At 33.7% G+C, this 17,436-nt stretch overlaps 2 protein-coding genes across 12 annotated transcripts; one reads left to right on the forward strand and one right to left on the reverse strand.

Annotated features, from left to right (window-relative positions):
• Positions 1-1,003: 1,003 nt before the first annotated feature.
• Positions 1,004-3,879, forward strand: LOC147390471 (uncharacterized). The gene is made up of 2 exons (XM_086457260.1): positions 1,004-2,076; positions 2,171-3,879. The coding sequence occupies exons 1-2, from the start codon at positions 1,023-1,025 to the stop codon at positions 3,721-3,723; spliced, it is 2,607 nt and encodes an 868-aa protein (XP_086313386.1). The 5' UTR covers positions 1,004-1,022; the 3' UTR covers positions 3,724-3,879.
• Positions 3,880-11,740: 7,861 nt separating this feature from the next.
• On the reverse strand, positions 11,741-16,850 carry LOC147390472 (uncharacterized). Of its 11 annotated transcripts, XM_086458473.1 has the most exons (5): positions 16,012-16,445; positions 15,686-15,721; positions 15,459-15,560; positions 12,210-12,306; positions 11,741-12,109 (listed from the first exon to the last, which is right to left on the reverse strand). In XM_086458473.1, exons 1-5 carry the CDS (start codon positions 16,026-16,028, stop codon positions 11,951-11,953), a joined length of 411 nt encoding a protein of 136 aa, XP_086314599.1. In that variant the 5' UTR covers positions 16,029-16,445; the 3' UTR covers positions 11,741-11,950. The 11 variants fall into 11 exon arrangements, 2 of the variants coding, with proteins under 2 accessions (XP_086314599.1, XP_086314600.1); XR_015182800.1 differs by lacking the exon at positions 12,210-12,306 and adding an exon at positions 12,452-12,542 and having other exon boundaries at positions 11,741-12,209; positions 15,686-16,829; XR_015182797.1 differs by adding an exon at positions 12,452-12,542 and having other exon boundaries at positions 11,741-12,306; positions 15,686-16,829.
• Positions 16,851-17,436: the final 586 nt, after the last annotated feature.

Here is a 17,436-nt window from a genome sequence, read left to right on the forward strand (position 1 = left end):
AGAGAAAGAACAAGAACAAAGTCTAAAACTTTAGAAGTATTCGGAGGTAATCAAGTAAACATGCCGTAAATCTAGGAGAGTTTTGCAACGAGAAGCACCAGAGATTTATTTTCTAAATTCCAATCAAGAGAGGAGGCGAGATCTAAAATCCAAATTAAAGATGCAAGAGCTAAAAACATTTTAGTCTTCAAAGGAGACCTTAAGTCTTTAAGAGAAGCACTCAATCACATCAATAATGAATATAATAATGGCCTAAAGGATCTTAATGGCAGACTACAACCATGCTATTATTTAAATGGGACTCTTTCGGCGTGACGCGTGAATGGTAATTAAAATATTCAATCCAACTAAAAAGGCAACAAAATATTTGAATCCGGGTTGGATTTAGGGGATTAAATTGTATCCTACTCAAGTCAAGAGGCTTTAAACCATATTCAACCTGATTTTGGATTCGGATCCACTCTAACTACCCAAACCTAGTAAAATCGGTTTTTGGACCACTCAGGTATCAGATAATATCCGACTCATTTTAACCCCAATTGTAAACAGTATTTGGATTCTATTTTCAAATGATATTGTGTTTGGGTGTAAACCAATTTGATTGGGATAGACTCAAAACTCTGCCTAGTGCATTTCAAAGCCGACCAATCTAGAACACACTTTCAATGTGTACACTTAAATATAAGATGAGATATTGTGATTGTAGTATGTATCTATTAATTTAAATTTTAAATAAATATTAATAATTAATAATTAATTTAAAAAAAAAAATTATTTCGAATTCATCTTGTAATCTGAATATGAACCCATCTTGTTTTTCTTAGTTCTTTTCATAAGTCATGACAAAACTTGGAATGTGGAAAGATAAGTGAAATTATTTCAAGGAAACCACGCAACGACTTTCAGTCAAAAAGTTATTTTTTTTAAATTAACCCCAAGGCAAGACTTGACTTCAATTGTTATTAAAGCTGAAGCCTCACTTGCGAAAGTAGATCAAAAGAAAGAAAGAAATCCATCAATCCATGGCCGAATCAAAACCACAACAACTCCATCATTATTGCTCTTCTTCTTCTTATTTGAGCATCTTTTTATTCTTCTTCTTCATAAGTAGTCTATGTAAATGCTGTCCTGAAGATCATAAACAAGTCCTCCTCCAATTCAAATCCATATTACTTGCAAATCATAACAACAGCTTATTGCTCGCATCCAACTTAGGCTCTTGGGTTTCCAATACAACAACTACTACTACTACTGATTGTTGTAAATGGGAGCGGGTAACCTGTTCTACTCGGTTGTCATCAAGTCCAGTTGAAGGCCTTGATCTCTCCTTCATTACTGTAAATTTGAATGCCGCAACTCTGACACCACTCTTCCATATAAGAAGCTTGACCCATCTGGATATATCTGATAGTGGAATTTATGGTGAAATTCCGACAAATGGATTTCTCAATCTGACCAGGTTGGTTTTTCTCGACTTGTGTAATAATTTTTTTTACGGCTCCATTCCTTCTGAAATATTTGGTCTTAGAAATCTAAAATTCCTTTATCTGCATGGGAATTCACTAAGTGGAAATCTAAGTTGTCAAGTGGGAGATCTTTTAAACTTGAGAGAATTGGATGTGTCCGATAATCAACTATCTGGAAAGATCCCTAACGAGATTGGAAACCTCAATCAATTGCATTATTTGAAAGTCAGGAATAATGTCTTTTCTGGTGGAATCCCAAAATCAATTGGAAACTTGTCAAACCTTCTTCAGTTGTATCTCAATGGTAATAGAATAACAGGTGGAATCCCAACATCAATTGGCAACTTATCGAAGCTTCTTGAGTTGGATCTCAGTGATAATAGAATAACAGATGGAATCCCAAAATCAATTTGGCAGAATCTGAGGGAACTTCAATACTTGAGCCTTCGAAACAATTTTCTTTCATCAGATATTCCAATTGAAATGGGCAACTTGTTCAACCTTACTTACTTGGACCTCATGGACAACAACTTAACCGGTGGAATTCCTACATCTTTTGGGAATTTGTCTGTCCTTTCTGTTTTACTCCTCAACAACAACAAATTATCAGGTAAAATTTCAGTAACTCTTTATTAACTCGGAAATCCATTAATCGTTGATTTAACAAATAATAATTTATTTATCTTTTTTTTTTTTTTTTACAGGAGGGATTCCGTTGGAGTTATTTGAACTTAAGGGATTTTGGCAATTGTTTCTTGGAGGAAACAAACTCAATTTGAGTGGCAATTACTCGAAGATCAAACCTAAATTTTCGTTGAGAATGTTACACTTGGGATCCTGTGGAATTGTCGGAAAATTTCCCAATTGGCTATCAAACCAGAAAGATCTTTTTTCACTGGATCTAAGTGATAATGAATTGGAAGGGACACTCCCTCAATGGTTTCTTGATTTGAATCCTTTTGATATTATTCTCTACAACAATAAGCTCACAGGTTCTCTCTCACCTCATATTTTCAAATTTAATCTATATTACATTGATCTTTCAAACAACACTTTTATCGGCCAACTTCCAGAGAGCATTGGCGACTCGACTCATCTTCGATTTCTTTTGTTGGCTCAGAATAACTTATCTGGCTCATTGCCAATATCCATGGGAAGAATGTACGATTTACAATATCTAGATGTTTCCAATAACAACTTTTCAGGTGATAAAATTCCTGAATTGCCTTCTTTGTTGTACATAGACCTCTCATCCAACAAATTCTCTGGTGAACTTCCGATGGACGGTAGAAGAAATTTATGTACAATCAAGTTTGGCCAAAACAGATTCTCAGGCCACCTACCAGAGAATTTGACTAAAATGAAAGACCTCCAATACCTCGATCTCCATAACAATGAAATTTCAGGTGAGGTACCAAACTTCCTCTCTCAAATCTCAAACTTAAAAGTTCTAATCTTAAGGGAAAATTACTTGCATGGGTCAATCTCTCAACTTCTATCCAATCTAACTTACCTTCAAATCCTTGACCTTTCTGGAAACAATCTCACCGGAGAAATCCCACAGATGTTTGGTAATCTCATTGGGATGAAAAAGGTGTTTGATCATTTTTATCATGTAAGTTTCTCTAGGGGCAGTTCCACCCCACCGCCCTTTATGACAGGAAGTGGCATAGACGTAAATTGGAAGAGCATGGTTCAACGTCTATCTAGCAAGACCCTAGATATGTATAACATGCTAGACTTATCAAGAAATCAGTTGTCTGGTGAGATCCCATCTTCTTTGGGTCATCTTAAGCTTCTTAAATCACTCAACATTTCATATAACAAACTTTCCGGGAGCATCCCTACAAGCTTTGGAGGGTTGGAAAATCTTGAGAGTTTAGATTTATCACATAACGAGATTTACGGTGTAATTCCACAAACATTCAAGAATCTCAAACAGCTTACAAAGCTGGATGTAAGCAATAATGAACTTGAGGGTCAGATTCCAGAGGGTGGTCAAATGGACACGATGAACGATCTCAATTCTTACGCCAACAACAAGGGGTTGTGTGGGAAACAAATCCAGGTCCCATGTCACACAATGAGTCCACCAGCTTATGGGGCAGAGGAGTTGGAGAATGAGCCATGGTTTTTGTGGGAAGGCACATGGGTCGGATTTCCAGTGGGATTCTTTTGGGCAATATTAATATTCCACGTTATCAAAATTTTCAATCAAAATCCACGAAGGCGTCGACTAGGCAACCTGTGCTTCTAACAACAAAATGAGCCAAGGATTTCACAAATTTGTTTAGAGAGTATGAAGTATAATCAATAATATTGATGTTAATGTTATAATGAATTACCAACTGTGAACTTGTATTGTGTTTTGTGTTGTATTTGGTCTATATATATATAGTTTTGAATGTGTTTATCTTATGATGCAAAAAATATAATTAATTTGTCAATATGCCATGGTGCGACATTGTTCCTATGCCACGGAAATGATGGATTGTTGAAAGATTTTCTTTTTATTTTTTATTATTTATTATTTATTAGGACTATTAAATCACTCATTCAACTTTAACAATCAAATAAAAGGGTTTGATAAAATTACTAGCCTCAATATAACTAAATAGGGTTTTTAAGTAAGGACCACGGAAGATGTTATCAGGGAAACATGCTTTGGTGGTTCACCGTATGTATCATTAATAGTGATGATACATTTCCCTAGACAAAGATTAATGATACATTTCCGTGGAAAAGGATTCTTAAACAATTGTTCTTTTGGTCCAATAGAGTCTTGTTTGAGATTTATGACTCACTGATATCTTTTTACAATTCTAATGCAATCCAACTAACAAAAATTTAATATAATTGAAAGTTGTATGATCACTTAGAGATACGGTTTTAAAACTCGTTTTGACATATTGTCTCGGACAAGTTTTTTGATACGTTTGAGACATCTTGTTCAACAATGAGACAAATGAACCAAGATTTTAAATCTCGTCCAATACGTTTGACTTGTCTATTTGTCTCATTGGTGGACGATACCTATCGGACGAGATTTAAGATCATCCTTAGAGATTAACTAAAAATATTAATTAATTAATATTTTAATAAAATATGAGATCTTACAATCTGTCATTGCTTTCAGTGATTTAAGATTGAATTGGGACCAAAAACTTATCAAATTAATTAAACCATGGTAGGATCATTCTTTAAGTCGTCAAATTGATTTCTTCTAATTAAAAAAATTAAAATTTATGTGACTAATGACTTGTGCAACAATAAATTAAACATACTTTCATATAATAAACGTAAGACGTGAAGATAAATTTATTGATAATTTTAGAGAGATTCTATTTCCAAGCCAATTTTTTTTGCTAAGAGAACTCCCATTCATATGAAATCAGCAAAGAATTAGCACACATCTTGGTGTGCTCTTAGTAAAAGTTGGTGGCAATTTAAGTTCCTTATTTTTAATAGGCTTTCTTCAACTCAGCCATCTAGTTCAAGTACAGATCCAAATTATTTTATCTTCAGAGAAAAAAGTTAGATTAAGGTCCAAATTATGTATCATGGAATCGGGTTCCAATAAAGATCCAATTAATTTGACAATTTTTATGGAATGAGGTGGACCACTTGACTAGTCTTTGAATCTGATCAAAATTCGAGATCTTTATTTTGGGAGCCAGCTGAACTCTACATTTTGGAAGTGAGATTAATTTGTAAAATATAAATTCTCTAAATTATTGTAAAATTAAGGTTTGAGAACAGCAGTGGCAGCCTAAAAAAATCACTCTTCAAATGATCCAACAAGCCCACAAAACATCAAATATCCAGACATTAGAAATGCAAAGCTGTATCATTAATCTTTCAAAGCAGCAAAAGCAATCCTTACAGTTTGAAAGCAAATTCAATCAAATATCCAGAAGGTTTCTAAAGTCCGGATATTTGATGTTTTGTGGGCTTGTTGGATCATTTGAAGAGTGATTTTTTTAGGCTGCCACTGCTGTTCTCAAACCTTAATTTTACAATAATTTAGAGAATTCATCTCCATATCAATGACCCTTCAAAACATATACGGTGCTTGCCCTTTGTTTGCCTATGCTCAAGCCATTAGTTTGGTCTCTAGAAGACTCTCAAGGACATGTATAGTGCTTGTGCTCTGTTCGTTGTTCAATTTTAATAGTGATTCACTCTCTTTCTTCCTCCCTTGAATCTTTCCCTCTAGTAATTCAACCTTGGAGAGGGTTTCCTGTTAGATTTTAAGCATACAAATCTTCAACATAACCATTAATCTATAATTCTTAATAGGATTTAGAATCATGTATATATCTCAAGAACCTATCCATATTGTTAAGAATCAAAGTTTAGGTACTTACCATATGCCATAACCAAAATCGTTGATCAAAGATTTGCTAAACACGTGAATCTTCCATTACCGTACAACACATTATCAAACCCAACAGCTAAAATATTTTCCACGTGGGAAAAAAAATAGAGAGGCGAGTAACGTAAGATTATTTAACTCATGTTGTGGCGCCCTGCCAAACGCTAACACAAAGTCCCATGTCAGATCTCAAGGCACAAGGTGACGTCTTGAAATTTCGGCATGGTCCCCTCTATTTATGTTAGCATTCCAAGGTGTTCAACCTGCACCTGATAAACGACATACAATCCTGCACATATACATACAAAATATAATACTAGCGGAAGCCTATATATATCTAATAACGTACGATAGATTAGAGCGCGGAAGAAGAAATTTATATACATGATTATACATAAATTCCTCACTCTAACAAAATTCCCAACGCTCAGTACAAAATCCATAATACTACCTAGACAAACTAACACCACTAGATGGGTGTAGCCCCAATACTCATCAGGTGACGAATTCTGATTGTTTATCTGACCCACCAGATAATCCTCACTCATTTTCTACACGTGCATCGCCAAGCTTCGGATCTTAAACTAAAAAAAAATGGAGAAGGAAATGGTGAGTAACAATTGTTACCTAGTAAGGAAGCAAACAATTTCTACCAATAACCTCTCCTAACATGAACGAATAAACATACTAAATCATTTTAACATATGCAAAATTTTATAAAAGAAACTACGATTAACTGGTACATATAGTCAGGGATGAGCAACTAAACATTTTAAAACTGACATTACATCAATCAACAGTACTCACTATAACATTTTCTTTATATCCAAATCTAATCGACCAAATAGAAACATTAAACATGTATTTCATTTTATATATCGAAGTAAGACAATAGATACATAATATACTATGGTGGAGTATTAAAATTAGAGAGTTGGGATTCACGACTGGATCGCTCCCAATCGGGACATGATGTTACAATTCTTCTTTGACTTTTAGTTCCTGATTTTGTGGCCAGTCACTGCACTTACCACGATTGGTTGACCATTTATCCGGTTCAGGCTGATCGTTTGAATTGACCGTAAGTAATGGGTCTCTTTTCGATATGTCAGAACGTTCGACTACTATATATTGTTAGTGATCACTGACTAATCATCTTCGTCTATGTCTATCAGGCGTGCATGTGATTCCTAAATAAACAAACCATTCGTATACGACCACATTTATATTACAAGATTACTGGTAAAGATAGAGAAGAATGACCTAGATTCCAGTTGTGACTCTACTCTCATACGCGTCTCATACTACATATGAACTTGGTAGTCCCTACCGTACATCCCAGGATAGTACACCACTCCGGATGATATGACGCACTATCCCTTCAGGTATTCATAGACTCTTTAACAACTCACAAAATAGTTACATATATATATTATTTTCATTTGAAAATAAAATAGAAATTAATATTACAAGATTGAGAATGGATATCCAATTTCCTACCATGCAAGTGTGGTTATCCGGCCTAAAATAAATAACAAAATGGAAAAGTAAACAGCGCATCGGGCTAACAGAAAGTAAATAAACATGCAACTAGTAATATTATCCCTGGATATTCATTCACCAACTTACACACAATACAACAATATAAAATGCAGACATCACCCCTCAGGTGTGACTCTGACATTTTACCGTTTCATACCATTTTTTTTATTTTTTATCGTTTTCAAATTTTCAAATAAAATATCCACTTCATAATATTCATCAACTCAATTTGAGTTCATTGAATATTAAATCATTTTTTCAAACCTCAAAATTTAATTTTTTTTTTCAATTAAGTTGAAAAATTACAAAACTTTTATCAACATGGGGTCCGAGCAATGCCCATAACCCAACTGACTAATATAAAACCCGGTGAAATATCCTACCCATGTATAATTTATTATAAAATACAATTAAACATATCAAATATGCAAGTTCTGGTGTGAATTTGAAATAACCAATTAAATTTTAAATTTTTGGAAACACACCACAAATTTTTAATAAAATCCTAAATGCAATTTTCACAATCTACAGTTACTAATAGAAATTGAGAGTTCCTTACAATCTCTAGGCGACGGAATTGAAATACGTGCGTAGAAATCGAGGTGATCGACACGGAAATGGAGATGGATCAGACTTCGAGACGACTAATTTTTGAGTTTAACCTGGTAGTTTCTCGTCCTTTCTCCCTTCTACGATGGATGACGGTTTTACTCTGAAATAGATAAAATCTGAGGTCGAAATTACGATACCCCACCATCACATACGGTTGATTTTTGACGATACGGGACGAAAGAGAAGATGAAACGAAGAGATCTTGGGTGGGTTTTGTAGATGTCGAAGCTGCAGACCTTTTTCTCTTCTATGTCGGTCGTCAATGACGGCTCGTTCGTCACAGATCTGAGGTTGAAAATTTAAAAAAAAATAATTTTTTTTTAAAATTTGTGACTGATTTTGGGTCTTTTAAAATGAAGGTGAATAGTGAAAAAATTAAAAAAAAAATTATTTATATAAATCTTGGCACGAAATCGATATTTTGCCTATTGTTTCGATCGATGATAACTTGGCCATCCGGACTCCAAAAGTGATGAATGAATACTCTATTTCTTCTAATTTTTTATTCCGGATCTAATGGTGTATTCAATTTCTACAAATCCTATCTCTAATAAAAATTTGCATTTTTGACCCAATGTGACTCTAAAATTAACGTCGTTTTTGTTTTTAATGATAATTTGACTTTTTGGACTCCAAAAATGACAAGTAAATATTTCATGTTCAATAATTTTTTGTTACGAACCCAATGGTGTAATCGAATCTTAATAATTTTTGCTTTAACAAAAAATCACTATTTTTGCTTGGTCCGACTCGATAATCAAGGATTTTACAACTTTTATGTTTGGACTCGCATTTAAGCGTGCTTACAGGCTAAAGTATATTTTTTGATCATTTTGAATCTAATGGTGAGGTCAGATTCTATTAAAAATGATCAGAAACATTTTAAAATTTTACCCCTAAGTCTCACTTTTAAGATTTTTTCAAAATTCCATTATTTATTTTTTTTCTTGAGATACGAATCGAAAATTCGGGGTTTTACACATGTAGAATATTATCCAAACTCTTAAAACAGTAAAAGTAGAAGTTTTTGCAAATTCTAACTCAAAAGCAATATAAGTATAAAATCTAATAAAGGACACTAATTGACTAATGATTTGACTAAAAAGATCTCATGGTCATCACATTCAACGACTCACAGAATTCTTACAATAAATTATATATAGTTTAATATTTATAGAAAAAAAGTTTCAAAAAGTTTAGATAAACAAGAGCTACTATTGCCACACCAACTTCTATTTATGTCACACCAAATGTGTGCAATTCTTTAATGATCATCGTAGAAATTGGTGTGACATTAGTACAAGTTGATGTGACAATAAAAGTTCTCTAGCTAAATAATATTGGATTACATAAGAGTGATTTTTTTGCTTACAGACTCTTTTAGTACATGCCACGTCAAAGATGAGGGCATATGGGCATATTTCATTAGTCAAGAAAGAGAAGAGAGGTCAAGGGAGGCATGTCATAAGTTTCAAAACACAGGGGTATCTATAATATTAACCAAAATATGGGGAGTGCATGTTGAAATTACGGCTTGTTTATATTTGCTTTTTTCCGTTCTCGGTTTTTTTTTCTTAGGTTTCCTTGTTTATCTCATCTTCTTCTATCTTCTATTTTCTATCTTCCTTCTACTTCTCCAATTCTTCTTCTTTTCCTTTAGTTTCTTATTAATCTTTCTTCTCTCTTTGGCATTGAAGGTGAAGGTGAAGGCACACATGCAAGTTTCTCTCGTAGGAAGTGTAATAGGTACTAACTTTCCTTCTTTTTCTTCTCCTCTAATTTTTTTTATCCCTTCTTTTTTCGTTTTTCAAAATTTTTGTTTAATTGTTTTTTAAATCGTTTTCTTTTGGTTTCTTTTTTGTTTTCGAATAATACTAAAGTGATTAAAAAAAAATACACTCAATTTTTGTGGAATGTGCATAGTTTAGCACTACTCTATGTTTTTCTTGTTTTTTCATTCGATTTCTTTTATTCTTTTTTAAGTTTTCATTCTTGGTTGTTTTATGAATTTCTTTCTTTGTTCTTGTTTTCAAACTTTTTTAATTAATTTTTTTTCTTTTTTCTAACATGTTTGCTGTTTTAATTGTTTTGGGTTTTTTTTTTTTAATAATCTTTTGGACTGTTTGTTTTTTGTTTCTTGTTGTTGTTCTGATTTTTTTAATTGTTTGGTATCTGGTATTTGTGTTTGTTAGTTGAATGATGTTTATATTATTGAATTAAATTTACTTGTGCGTGCTTTTTAAATTTATCTATGTCGTAGTATTAGAACATGCATATTTCTTTTAGTTCCACAGTCGTTTGACCTTAAAGATTGACTGCTCGTTTCACACTTTCATGACATGGAGGTGTGTATGAATCATAGATTTTTCATTGAGATACGAGTAAAAAGCATCTAGGGTAATGAGCGCACCTCCATTCCATGCCTGGAAAGTGTGAAATAAGGTCAATCTTGAGGTTACTCCAGTACGACTTGGTTAAAAAAAGGCAAAATAAAGAAGAGAGAAAATTTCTCTTCCTCATCCACAATGAAAAAAGAAAATTTCTTCGTCATGTCACGTTATGGAAAATTCTATGAACTTTACAAATAAATAAAAAAAAATTTCAATGTTAAATTTTAATTTTTAAATTTGACCATCCACTTTTAAAAACTTTGATCAAGCTAAAAATAATAATATTTTTTTTTATTTTTCTTTTGAATCTGATTTTTTTCATGAAACCTAGAAGGCTCTTGTGCTGACAACGATCCATGGTGTCTGACCACCCTTTTCAAAATTTAAAATCTCAAAATTGAAATTTTTGGGTAGAGGATGATTAGGTGGGAGAGAAATTCTCTTTGTTGATTTTGTCTTTTGCGCCACATGTCAAGCGGATGGGGCGCATTGAGCAAATTTTCTCAGTTTAATTAGCAAAAAATTAGAGAGTAGAACCATTAAACATCGCATTTAATAAAAACAACAACTCAGTCATCTTTTATTCATGATTTAGATTAGATTTGAAAAAACAAAAAATCTTATTTTTATACTCTAATCAAGTGTTTGAAAATGAACTGTGAACAAACTTCTAAATTTAAACGGTTAGATGTAACTATCTTGATGATGATGTGTGGAATGTGCCATATTTCTTATGAGGTATTATTGTAATATGTGAATTCAGGTTAAGATACTTATGAATATCGCGGCGGTAAACCACCAAGCATGTGCAGCAGGCAAAAATCAAATGAAGAAATGTTCACCGTGCATACTTGCACCCTTCTTTACCCCCAAGAAAAAGGAAGATTTTCTAGCTGTGCACAAGTTGTTTGGTGTAAGCAACATTACCAAAATGTTGGAGGAATTCGAAACTTATGAAGAGCATTGCGATACTGTAAATTACTTATATGGGAAGCAGAGTTACGAAAAATTAATCCGGTTCTAGGTTGTTATGGGGAATATATGAATTTGGTCGAGAAGCTTAAAAAAGCCCATATTTGACAGTCACAGCCCGTCAAATTTTGAGAAATTTGACGGACCATCCCGTCAAATATTTTCTTGTGGAAATTTTTTTTTGACGGCCCTAAACTATCAAATTATTGAAAAATGAGCTTTAAAAAAATAAAAATAAAAAATCCATAGAGTATGACCGTCAAATATGGAGGTTTAACAATAGAGCGGTCCTCTAATTCACCAATAACAATAAACGGAATAGTAATATAAAAAAATCAGAAAAATATATAAAACAAAACAAAAATCATAAAACAAGTTCTAAATTAAACTAAACTCAAAATTCATATTATATATTGAAATTCCATTACTAAACAAGCTCTGATTGAAGTAATTGGGCACTTACAAATGAAATTGAGTCATATAATTGTTTAGAAATAAATCACAATCAGAAGCAAATGGTCGTGATGCCTTTGATCTCTTCTGGCTCTCTCCGCTCTATCGTTTTCTTATTTTTCTCAAGGTTTGGATTTGCCTTACATTGCCACTGTTCTAGACTCGCACCTTTTCAATATCATGAGACTCTTTGAAAGTCTCAAAATCTTCACAAACATCCATTCGTCTTCTTCCCGTTGCCTTTTTCTTGCTGCCACATCTGCTTCTTTTTTCCTTCTTTCCTTTTCTTTCTTTTTTCGCTGCAACTCCAATTCTTTAATTTTGACTTCAAAGCATGACTAGAATTACTGTAAAAGTGCACTTCTTTCAACAACTAAAGTTAATGAGGTCGTACAATACCTGTTCGCAAAGAGGTGTATTAACAACCCTGTTTTTACCAAATCGATAGGTCAATCCTGTTGTGCACCGGAAAAACCCACCAAATAATGAACTCTCTCTAATCATCAAGAAAAAGAATATTAGTTTTGATTTCTGAAGAAGCAAGAAGGATATACTGAATGAGTGATCAGAAGTAGGGTATGGTACTCCAAATGTTTCCTGACTTGCATGTAAAATGTTGTTCGCCGCAGAATCAGACTTACCAAAGCATGAATTCACCGACTAGATTTCAAGTAGAAAATGATGGCCTTGAGAAGATCTTCTAAATTTTGTTACTAAAGATTCAAGTAAACTCTGAAGGAGGAGAATGGAGAACAAAATCATATAGTTGTCAATTTTTAAGGGGATTGTAAAACAGAACATAGTAAATCTAGATGTATATGGCCAATAAATTTTCAATTTAGCCCAAAGATTCATAAAAGAGTAATCAATGCTAAAGTCATAACCTACGTAATAAAAATATGGAAATATGTGTATCATTATTTGTGGATGGTTCAACCATGGCCAACTGCTTAACGTAGGACTCATTACGGCCTTGAGTTTGTCCATTCTCTACAACTAATTTAGCAGAACGCACTAGCTCAGGCATGGTTGGAGAAAAAGAAATTATTTATCACATTAAGAGCCTAGGCAAATCTCAACAAAAAGAAAAACCTCAAAGCAAAATAATAAACAAAAATTCAATGTAATACACCTGAAACAATAGCCTTCCTAACTTCTTCATAAAAGTAAAAGTAAGACATATTACTCCAAACAAAATTATAAGGAACTTTCCCTTCTAAGCTTTGAGTGGGATTTTAATTACACATAGCAGCTGATGTGGCAGACACGAGGTCTTCCATTTTGCCACCTCAGGTAGTGCTGGTAAAGTCACCCCTTTCAAACCAATTGGGATGCCTTGGCTTTGATGTCTCTTAAGAATCCAAACAGACTTCCTAAGAAAGCTCACTAATTCATTACAATCATAACTAACCTTGAAGACCCAACATCACCTTTAGTGAATACAGCAGAGAAAGTTTTATAACAAATTGGTCTCACCATTTAAAATGCAGACTGAGCCAAATGGCTGGAGTGGGTTTCCATTTATTTATGCAAAGCTACTAGTTTTACTCCCTATCCAACCATAGATGAAGAGACTCAATTTGTATGGGCCTTAGTTCTAAGGGTTTTTCAAAGTTAGAACTTTGCCTCATGTGGTTGAGTTTCAAACCTTAAAATGCCCAGACATTAAGATCTGTCTGAGATTGAACCCGCAGCATTGAATGTTTCACAATGTCTCAGTCAAGATAATCTCAAGTTTTGTCTTCTTGATGGATACATTGCCTTGATAAAATATTTTAAAACTTGTTTTCAGAATGCTCCATTGAACCTCAACAATTGCATTGAACAATTAAAGAAATAACAGACAAAAGAAAAAAAGACTAACCCAATATATAAGAGAACCCCTACAATAAATAAAATTTCCACATATTAAAATATACCCTGAAAGCTCTAGAATTTTTCTTACTAAATACAATGACCATCATTCACAACATCCTCAAATCAAGACTTTCTTGTGATTATGAACATAGTTTCAATCATAATGGCATTCTGATCCAGGATTAACCATCATGGATTTGGAGTAGAAAGACAAACCTGAAAACTACCTATATTCACAGAATAACAACTTCTCAAAATCATCTCTATCTACAAGAAGACTTGCTTTAGATAGAATTAAGGCTTTGAAGATGATTGGTGGCTACAATGACTGATTGGGTTGGTTTTGATTTAGATATAAATAAAACAGGACACAACAGAAAGGAGGGTTCCAAGCTTACAACACGTATTATAATACTAGTTACCGAAAAATAGAACATCTTGTAATAGTTTTTTGTAATGAGTGGAACCCTACTCCTTTTGTGAATCCATCAATTATCTTTATAATAATGACAGGTAGGATGTGCACAACCCTCAACAGCCAACAATCTAACGAAATCTTGAACTGAAATAGAGCATTATTTTGAGGAACCAATATACTTATTTGCTTAATAAAGTAGTATAAGGAACAAATTGAATACTTTAATGGTAAAACTAGACAAGCAAAAACAAAAAACTAATGACCCCCCCCCCCCCAACACACACAAAAATCCATGGAAGTATTGCATGGGTTTTCAGTCATAAGCTGAAGACATCAAGGAAGTATCCAAGCCTGATGTTGTATAGCAAAATGGATGCAACCAAAGGGTTTGGAATGGTGGCACGCACACACACAGAGATTTGGAGCATGTGAATAAATAAGGTTAACCTGTCCTTGCACTAAAGAAGACCTAAAATAATCTAATGAGCCCCCCACAGTTGAGGTCAAAGGAAAAGGTGGTGGGAGAACGTGAGATAAAGTATGGGCAAGTTTGCCTTTGCTTTTTGGCTTTCTCTACCTTTACTCATCGAGATTTTCATAAGAATTGATCTGAATCGTAGTTCAGATCCAACTTGGTTAAGTGAGGGTGACCACAAAAGTCGTCGAATGGGTCCATTCCTTCAACTTCTGACATGACTGTTAGTAAATTTGAAACTATTCTAGTTTCTTCTTGTGGCTCTCTAAAGCTTTTGACCTTGTCAATGCCAAAGGGGATTCACATACTAAAGAATATATGTGAATGAAAGAGTTTAAGGGTTAGTTCTTTCAGTAATTTCTTTCCAAATCATTATGGATGAAACAAAGGGAAATGTTAACTTATCAAATTTCAAAAGAGAAAGGTAAATAAGTGTTAGACTATTAGTTTATCATTAAAATCATGTTTAACCATAAATGTCGATGGAATCACTAGACCCCTCTCACTCCTAAAGTGCAAATTGTTTTTACTATGCCACCACACATAGATTCATCTAACAAGGTAAGCTCTAAACTGATCATATAGTCTTAACAATATATTAACCAAGCAAACAAAGGAACCCCCAAAGTAAATACAAATTTCATAAATCAGTAATAAGACAAGATTAAACCAAACAATAAAATCCCAACAACATTGAACTATATGGAACCACAACCTACAACAAAACAAAAATATGGCATAAGAAAATTTTAAACAAAAGCAAATTCAACAATATTAGACCTAAATCTCATCAACATTGAACTATGTGGAAGCCCCAAACTACAACTTAAATCGAAACAAAATTGATTCTAGAACCAATAAAAAACTTTATAAGATCATAAAAATTGAGAAACAGAACCTTGTAAACAGTGTTATATGAGCAACGAGATCTATCTCAACCTTGAAAATTTGAACTCTACAACTCCCAACTCGGGTCAGTCCAAGAAGGTCCACATTCTCCCTGAAATCAGATGGGCAAATCTCTGTCACTATAGGAAACACAAATAAGGTAAAATAGTCTGCCTGCAACAGTAGACCACTAAAAAAACTTGCAAAATTGATAGAGAGAGAGAGAGAGAGAGAGACCTGAACAAGTAATGAGAAGCAGCTCTCTTCAAATTTCTGGAAATTCAAAGAGATTTCTCTTTAAAATTAAAATTTATCAAACAAGATTTCCACCAAAATAAGAAAACTAAGAAAAATCTGAAATAAGAAAATCCTACAAAACCTGAATTTCAACCATTTTTCTACTAAAATTTAATGAAACCCGGTCCGATCTCTACGATACAAACCCTAGAATACTCAAATCAAATAGTAAAATAGAAATTTCGATCATACCTTAATGATTAGATTTGAAATTCAATACCATAGAAACGAAACAAAAATAGAGTTTAATGATCAGTTGAACATACAAGAATAATGAAATCATTTAGTCGATCTCTACGACTCTGCATATCGTTTGTCTTTTGTAGTCGATCTTCAGATACCCCTCATTCACGTCTTTATCGATAAAAAATGCTTTGATTTTCAGAGCCAAATCTATTGATACCTAGGGTTTGAAACAAGTTTTGGAAACAAATCTGATAACTAGCGTTCGAAAAGTTCTCGATCAAGATCGATCGATCGATCAAATAGAGTGGGAGATGAGATCTATCGAAGGAGACAGATCGATTGAGAAAGAGACTGTGAGAGATCGATGGAGAGGTCAATCGATCGATGGAGAGATCGATCGAGAGAGAGAGAAAGAGAAAGAGCGAGGTCGATCGATCGATCGACCGAGAGAGAGAGACTGTGAGAAGTCGATCGATCCATGAGAGAGAGATGAGATCTACAGTGAAATGAAAACGTGATTGAAAGGCCACGGAGTTTTGGATTTTAAATTCGACGGGCCAGGCCCAACAAATTTTTTGATACAAATTTGAGATTTTCACCTAGTGTAATAAAGTGACAAATCAACAAGAAGCTAATGATGCCTTAATCGCACCAAATGATTGCTAGGCTGGAATGGTGATAATGGAATTGGTGGAATTAGAACCCCAATTACTGAGAGTAACAATATGAATGTGAACTTGGTATCAGAATCAATACCCTTAAATTATGTTTCTCAAGGAAATTGTGATTCTCATGTACAAGAGCATGAGAGGGGAAGACAAGGAATTGGGTTGGAGATTAATAATTTCAATGGGATGTCTATATTAGAACCAACTCCACAAAATTATAATCATCAATTACAAAATCATGGGAATTATAATTCTCAAGTAGAAGACCATGGGAAGGAAAGACATTGGAGAGATTCTCAAAATGTCATCAATAGTGTTCTTTATCAGCATTTCTATTTTGGAGGTAAATTCATGTATTTCATGTTTTGTTTTTGTTTTTGCTTTTGTTTTGATCCACTCCTTCCTTCCTTCGCAATGCCCTTTTTGAGTGAATTTGGTATTTTTTTCATACTTGGGCTTCGAGAATTTAGGGAAAAATACTAACTTTGTCTAAGGCTTTTCATCAAAAGAACAACTGAGATGAGAGGATAGTCCCTAGGGATTCTCAAATGAGAAACTTTACCAATACATAGGAATCTAAAAGTCTGGGAATATAAGAGATTTTCTCTAATTAAGAAAAAAAGCTAAGTCCACCAACTATGGGTTGGTCAGATGGCCATGACCCCATGGAGATCTTGAGTTCGAATCCCTGGATGCATGTGAGGGAGGGGACTACACATGCCCTGAGGATTAATCAGATGCTTTAAGAGGCTTGAATAGTCTGACTTTGAAGTGGGCAACCTGCTTCAAAATTTCGGTAGAACCCTCTTTGCATCATGACACATTGTTTTTTTTGTA

The sequence above is a fragment of the Akebia trifoliata genome, chromosome 11 (assembly GCF_017979445.1).
Source record: "Akebia trifoliata isolate Shusen 1 chromosome 11, ASM1797944v1, whole genome shotgun sequence".
Classification (NCBI taxonomy): Eukaryota; Viridiplantae; Streptophyta; class Magnoliopsida; order Ranunculales; family Lardizabalaceae; genus Akebia; species Akebia trifoliata.

Coding starts and splice junctions, on each gene's coding strand:
- LOC147390472 (XM_086458473.1), bottom strand. Junction 15,561..15,685: donor GCTTCTCATTACTTGTTCAG/GTCTCTCTCTCT, acceptor ATCTGATTTCAG/GGAGAATGTGGACCTTCTTG. Junction 12,110..12,209: donor ATACACCTCTTTGCGAACAG/GTATTGTACGAC, acceptor TTGGAGTTGCAG/CGAAAAAAGAAAGAAAAGGA.
- LOC147390471 (XM_086457260.1), top strand. CDS start 1,023: ATGGCCGAATCAAAACCACAACAACTCCATCATTATTGCTCTTCTTCT. Junction 2,077..2,170: donor CAACAACAACAAATTATCAG/GTAAAATTTCAG, acceptor TTTTTTTTACAG/GAGGGATTCCGTTGGAGTTA.